This window comes from Electrophorus electricus, chromosome 25, assembly GCF_013358815.1.
Source record: "Electrophorus electricus isolate fEleEle1 chromosome 25, fEleEle1.pri, whole genome shotgun sequence".
Lineage (NCBI taxonomy): Eukaryota > Metazoa > Chordata > Actinopteri > Gymnotiformes > Gymnotidae > Electrophorus > Electrophorus electricus.
This window is the reverse complement of record NC_049559.1, coordinates 8,944,607-8,952,229: the sequence shown is the minus strand read 5'-3', so window position 1 is coordinate 8,952,229 and position 7,623 is coordinate 8,944,607. Positions and strand designations below refer to the sequence as shown.

The 7,623-nt window shown below is 41.8% G+C and overlaps 1 protein-coding gene across 2 annotated transcripts in view; it reads left to right on the top strand.

The window, feature by feature from the left end:
• The first annotated feature begins 2,966 nt into the window (after positions 1–2,966).
• The window catches only part of dachd (dachshund d), a 95,570-nt gene continuing 90,913 nt past the window's right edge, over positions 2,967–7,623 (top strand). For both annotated transcript variants that reach the window (XM_035523018.1, XM_027005225.2), the window contains exon 1: positions 2,967–3,694. In XM_035523018.1, coding sequence (XP_035378911.1) covers positions 3,156–3,694 — 539 coding nt within the window. In that variant the 5' untranslated portion in view covers positions 2,967–3,155. The remainder of the gene's footprint in view (positions 3,695–7,623) is intronic.

The window sequence follows — 7,623 nt, the reverse complement described above, 5'->3', positions numbered from 1 at the left end:
ACTTAATGTCCATAAGGGGGATGATGTATGATTGGTCTAATTATTTCTTATTCACTATGCTTTCTAAAGCATATCAATTTTGTTAATACCATGTAATTAAAACATGTCAGTGCACTACAAGTTGCAGGCTATATTAATGACTATGAAAATTATTTTAATTAAACAGCCAATTATAGAAAAATCCTAACCATGAGAATTGACATTTAAATGAATTTAATTTAAATTGCTTTTCAACATTGTTTTATCAAAGCCATATAGAATGAATAAATTATTATATCAAACAATATACAGTATCATTGATCATACTGGAGTCATATCCCAGCACTACTTTTAAATACAGCACTGTCGTGATACATTAGTTGTATAGTTATTCATTAAGGTTGAAAGCAATATGAGCTCTCTGTAGGCTGTGTCTTTTTTCATTTCCTGCTGCCTTTTGTCTTTGCACTGTTAAATACTCCAGTCATAATGACTAGCGTTCGGTAGGAAACAGAGTCTCCTATTGGCACTGCTCACTCTGTTGTGATGTCATTCATCTGTCAGTGTGTTTCTAATGCAATATCATTATCTGTCCTCTCTGTTTGGTGCTCAGATCAAATGGAATGGATTAGTCAGTGCTGTAGGACCAGCAAGGAAACTTTGTTTGTATGGACTCGCGGTGACCCTTGCTCCAGTAGCAGGTTCATGTCACAGCTCCTAACGTTTCTGGAATTAATGTTACTCTCTCATAAATTAGAAACAGAGTTAAAAATGCCTAAATCTCACCTACTTTCTTTGAGCAGCATGCACATAAGATTTGAAAGTGACTGTGAAAATGAAAGAAAGCCTCTTTATAGAAAATAATACAACTTGGATTTGATCTAGTATGATTGAATTTACTTTAATGCTTTAATGTGTGATAACGTTTAGGTGATAGGTCATCCATTTGTCTGCAGGATGCATCTTTCAAGCCTTAATAGTGTAAATGCTAGTGTTCTGGAAACACTGGCATTTATGAATCCCATGCTGTTTTTGAGGACCAGTCACAGTTTATGTCTGAGACTGTCTGCTGGTCTGTCTGCCAGCCACTTACAAATCCTAGCAGCTACAGGTCTGCCATGGCCCACTTTGTTTGTGCTTGTAGGGCACACAGTGAAAGAGAGAGGCATTCTGGCTGTTTGAAAAGGAGGAACAAAGGAATGTACCATACTTTCTTGTGACCCAGACTTCACAATTATGTTTCTTAATCCTCACTTGAAGTGGCTATCCATTCAGCCCAGAGCACACTATGATTGGAATACTTTGATGAGGTAAATTTTGACTTGGTCAGTGCATATTTATGCGTATTCAAGAAACAGTAACAAAATAATACATTAAGGATTCAAAAATGACATAAAATGTTTTTGTTGATTAATAAAAAAAATGTTTTACCTGAACACCTAGTGAGAACAATGTCAGTATTTGCATATATGAAAATGTTTTTTTTCTGCCAAGTGAGACTTGTTGAGTATTTGCAGTTAAGCTCAGTTATTTAACCTGAGATGTTGAGTTCACAGGCGTCTTTGTAATTTACCATGTGTAATTCTCACTGCAGGGATCCATATGCTTAGAAACGATTAGTGCAAATGTAGTGAGCACCACCCCTCTATGTACTTCCTGCTGTGTGTCTATGGAAAGACTGTAATTTTAAATAGAGGCTCAATTCCCTGAGTCCACCCTGCTTGTTAAGGGCTGTTGAGACCAAGACATCATGCAGCAGATGCCCTGTGGTGTTTGTGGATGACTTGTGTTCTACCACCGTGCTTCCTTTCAAAGACTGCATGTAGGCCATTTTGTATAGAGGGGTTTATGGCAGTAATTTGTAGTTAACCCATATGCTAACATGAAAAACGGTGGGCAAACTATTGTGACATTCATTGTTTATAATGAAATCTTAATATGGTGCATATTTAAGAAAAGGTTAGCAACATAAAGGGCAAATGGATTGTCTAGCTATGAATGTTAAGCAGGTATTGATTTTCACACTACGAGGTGCCTCTTTGCCTGAATGATAATTCTGAAATGGTGTCCTACTTATCTTAAAGCATATCTGCCTAATGTTTAACGACAAAGGCTGCAGTGCTATTAGGCTACTACAGATGTATTGGTTAATAGAATACAGGAGCGTGCATGAGTTCTCACTCATATTTTATAGCCTTAGCTTTAAGAGGTCCCCTTGACATGACCTTGAGTTACAAATGAAAGCAATATTTTAAGGAAATTAATTTATAAAATGGGAACAGAGGCTAAAACTTCATCTGCTATTTTGTTAAGAATGACACCAGGAGGAGCTTTTTGTACCCAGACGTTACATCACCATTCTTGGTGATGCTTTGCTGTGCTCAGAGATGAAATGCAATCCAAGTGCATCACCTAGACTTGCGTTTCACCAGCTTATCGACTGAAGACAGCAGCCACATCCTGCTTACAGCTTCAATGAACACTTTCGCCTCTTGGAATGAAGTCGCATAAAGTGGCACAGGTGTTATATTTCATCTTAGGCATTTTCGGTGTTATTCATCAAAACATGTTCACGTCCTGAAATCACCATAATGTCATATTAAGATATGATGTGATCGTCCATAACCTATAAAGGAACATCGGTTCAGAAAAGTAGTAAACTAGGTCTTCTGAGTCACCGTGGCATGTTTAATATTTTTGGAGGTTTGCCAGCCTGGCGAACTGTCCTTAGAAATAAAAGAAGTCCAAGAGTTTTCTGCGACTGTAAAGTTGTACTGGGAGGCGCGCTGTAGGATCCCCAGTGCGTCCAGCATTGCGTTACACGCCGTCTGCTTCAAAGGCTGCGTGTCCGGTGGCTCCGCCCCCTTTGTACCTTGTGACAACAACAACTCATCCAGAGAGAGAGAGAGAGAGAGAGAGAGAGAGAGAGAGAGAGAGAGAGAGAGAGAGAGCTGCACTTTTCAGCTCATTTTCTTCCTGTCATTCTCTCTCAATCTCTGATGACTGTCCCGCCGTACAGAGCCCAGTTTCTCACCGCCGCGGCTTCGCAGCTTCTCCTTTCGCTCCAACAGCGGAGCGGCGTGGATTTCTTCTCTTCTGATAACTACGGCGTTACTTTGCCGTACTGGGTTTTTTTTTTTTTTTCTTTCACTTTGAACTCGCACTCTTAGGTGACCATGGCCGTCCCGGCTGCTTTGATCCCCTCTTCCCCCCTGGTTCAGCCGTCTCCGATCTCATCTTCATCGGCGACCACCTCGTCGCCCTCGGCAACTTCTTCCCCATCTCCATCAGTCGCTCCCTCCGGACAGAGTCTCTTCCGACCGGAGCTGATTACCACCGGCAGCCCCGGCATCCCAGCCGGCACGCTGCCCAGCAAGCCCGTGTATTCCACCCCGTCGCCTGTCGAAAATACCCCCCAGAATAACGAGTGCAAGATGGTCGAGCTGAGGGGTGCCAAGGTGGCTTCGTTCACAGTGGACGGCTGCGAGCTCATTTGCCTCCCCCAAGCCTTCGACTTGTTTCTGAAGCACCTGGTCGGGGGTCTGCACACGGTTTACACCAAGCTGAAGCGTCTGGAGATCACGCCGGTGGTGTGCAACGTGGAGCAGGTCCGCATCTTGCGAGGGCTCGGGGCCATCCAGCCGGGAGTGAATCGATGCAAACTAATCTCCAGAAAGGACTTCGAGACTCTGTATAACGACTGCACTAATGCGAGGTGAGCGGTTCTGGCCCGGGTCCTGTTGGTGTAGTGCTCTGGAGATCGATAAGGTCAGGTCGGACAGCCTGGGGGAGAGACGGTATCGCCACATTGTGTGCAGCAGTGTACAGCCAGGCGCGCAAAAGTTGAACAGTGGGGCTGGTCACTTATTATTAAACGACAACATAAGCCGTGAATTTCCAGGGTTCTGTTGATAAGACATTACAACCGACACTGAAGCAAAAATGGGTCTGATGAGGCAGAGAATGAACTAGAAACTGGTAGAACTTCTGCTGTAAAGAATAACACACGGTGATCCTCCAAAGAGCTATGATATAGGCGGAAACTATATTAACTGCCAAAAGTGCCTCATATCCTCAGTCGTTCAATAAAATTATATTTTTGTAATAACTGCCAGAAAGAATAAGTAGCCTAAATAAATGAACAATAATGACACTGTAGTAAATAAGTCATAACAGTAATAGCTGTGCTGAGTACTCTAAGGCTAAGTTTTACCTGGGGGAAGCCTGTATATATGCAGTGGTAGCGATTTGGCTTTGAGATAATTAAACATTTTAATATAGAAGTCCACATTTTAGTATAGAATAAAACTTTTACAATTATAGAATAATTACACCTCATTAATTTAATCACTTCATTTCACGTTTGTTAACATTTTGCATTACTTTTAGTAATCCTGTAGGAGTGAATAAATAAACATTCACAATTACCATTAGGCATGCTTAGTTCATTCAAATTTAATTCAAAATAGCAAAAGTAATAAGCTTTACTTATTTATTTACTTATTTTTTTAACAACTGCCCAACGGAAAAATACATAAATGTATACTGTCAAAATAAGGAAAGATTACCTGTACCTCAAGGTATGAGATAATTTTAACTAGTGCCTCACCTTTAACTAAACCTGTGCCATGTCTTCTAAAATTACGTTTGCTTTATTGATCAAATCAATTAGTGTAGGAATGGTCCAATGTTAATATACCAAGAGTAATCTGAATCTATAAGGAAAAATAAAAAATCAGTCCAGACCAAGCCAGTATGTGTAGAGACAGACCTGTAGGTGTGCAAGGGCAAGTATTTTGTTTGGTGTTTGTGCTGCTTATTTCAGAAATATTGTGAACCTTCCCAGAGCCTGTGCTGACTAGAGGCATTATGATTACATACAGCTGTGATGAACATAGCTTTGTAGTAAGTTTTGGGTGCTTTCCAATTAATAACAAGTATGCAGGTCTCATAATGCAGTGTTGAAAGTTGAGAGGAGCTGATTGTATTGTGAGATATAGCCTTTGCCTGTTTAGGTTACTCATATAAAAAGAGCCCAAGGGCACAAGGTTAGATGAATAGTCATGGAATTGTTAGTCCCTTGATGTTTTAAAATCAACAGTTGAATGTGCACTCACTCTCTCTCTCTCTCTCTCTCTCTCTCTCTCTCTCTCTCTCTCTCTCTCACACACACACACACACACACACACACACAAACACACATGCAAGGGCGGTCAGATTTGCCAAGACACTCTAAAAAGACCACTTCACAAATAATCAGATGCACATTTTTGCTGTGCTACTTATTTAGACCACTTATTTAGAATGATGTGATATCTGAGATATATGTGTGACTCTGAGAGTAAAGTTGCAGTCCACTTCTTAATTAATACCTTAAGGAATATTAGCGTTTTTGCAATGCTTTTATGTATATTAATATATATACATTAATATGTTTATTAAGATGCATGCATATAAAACCAAGTCCAATTATAATTTAATCATTCAGTCTTTATATTGCACATTTATAGAATATTGTGTAGTTATTTTGGTCTTTCGCAATACTTTATTCGGACCTCCTGATCTACTGTCACGTATAAACAGATTGTAGTGCAGTAGCATGTCTAGCCTCCACCCATCTTTCAGAGGTGTAGAAAAGTGAATTGTCGTGCAGCTTCTACAGGCAGTACTCTCTCTCGTTGGACTTTTCTGTGACTTTCACCTGCCTTGTCCTCAGCGGCTGGCGTTCGGTCGGAGAAGATTGTAGCTTGCCTTCAGCCTCCGAGCGGGCAGGCAACCCCTCTCCCTCCACTCGGGATTCTGACTGATATACTGTGTGATTTGAACTCTGAGGTTGGCACTCGGGAGTGGCCAGCGATGGGGTTAGAGGATAATGCAGTGCTACACATTGCTTTAATGACGCTAAAGTGCTGGCCTATCACTGCTGCACGGAGAGGCCCATAATTGTCTCTGAAAGCACCTGGTGCTGCTGGTGTTATGCTGAAATCAATCATACCCGCTATGTCTGCTTCCCATTTGGAGAATTACATCATTTGTATGGACAAAGATATCCCAGAGGGAACACAAACAGATAGAGGAGGGAGGAACAGCTCGAACGGACAGGTTTCTGTTTGCCGCTCTGCACTGGGAGGTCCTGATTCGACAGTGTCTGTGAGTCCGTGTGGGGCAGTGTATTGAAGGCTGAGTTTTGACAGAGCAGCAGTGTGGCCTCTGATGAATGGTTCTGGTGTGCTGGGTGCTGAACGTCTTAACAACCTCCTGCACTAAAGCTAAAAAGTTACGCAGTGTGTTTGGCAGCAGCCTCTTGAGTGCTGCCTCAATCACTTTATGGGCTCTCTGCACCCAGAGTGCCTTGCGTGTTAATTAAGCATACTCAGACAAATCCAACAAATCCACACGCCCGCCCATCATTCCATCACTTCGGTGCTATAGTGAATGTCCATATTCCGTATTCTGTATCCCGTCTGCTTTACCTACTCATTTTAAGAGCTTCCTGGAAGGCAGAAAGGGACGAGCCGCCACCCGCTGCTTCAGCAGGACGTATGATGTCGTCTCGCAAGAAGCGGAACTTCCTCTGCTTGTTTTGGGGCTTTACCTTTGGGCTTTGCCCACTGGCTGACACCTGGGCCTGGTGGACGGGGGTTAGTGGAACAGCGAGCTGGTGCTTCAGAGACTGGGGCCGCAGCCCGATCACGGAGATGGAGGCTAAGCCGCCTGCTAGCAGCCGTGCAGCAGTTAATTGACAATCATTGTCTACCTCTGAAGGTTAAACAGGTGCTCCCACGCTACAGGGGAATCAATGAGATGTAAGATAGTTTTTTCCCCACAACACCAGCAAATGCTATTTTTGGAATTTCATTTATATATATACATTATACATGTATAATTGTTCATAATTTAGGTCTTCACATTTTAATTTTGATCATTATATGAATGTCTTTTATCTCTGTTTTTTTATTCTTCATCCATAACTCATATCAAGAGCATTATATTTGAAAAAAAAAATTTGTGTTTGGGCTATAGTGCAAACTCCCATATTTACAGAAACGCACGATGATTTTGTTTAGCACTCGGGGGTACGTCTTTGCACACAGTGGCAGATTTTATGGCTCTTTTTGTCTGCTGCTGTCTTTGCAGTGCTCTTCTGATATATTTGTTTTCAGCAAGGCATGGATGTGTTTACAGGTACTCACGGGAAATCTTTGGATTGGATTCAAATCATTCCCAGTCAGAGTGGGTGCTAAGATACCCGTCACCCAGCAACCACATCCAAGAGGGAGCCAGGGTGATAATAACTTCAAAAAACAGAGAGACAGATGTCTGATTAGGATGAAAGAGTTAGGGGGAGCGGGGGGGGGATGTTAAATGGCTTGTTAAAATCACAGATTTGTTAAAGCACTTTCTTACAAATCAAATGTGCATTTCTCCATGATAGCTCTGAGTTCGGTCTGTGCCAGTGGGTCAGAATGCAACAGGAAAACAATCACGGTGTTTCTTCTGTTGCTGTGTGGCAGAGTGTTGGTATCCACCTGTGTTCGAACTCACGTTTGCCATATGTGAGCGGAAGAAGAGAGTGGAAGAAGTCATGAAAAAAACTGTTGCAATCACGCAATCATAATATTAATAAAATGGCAGAATTTTCTG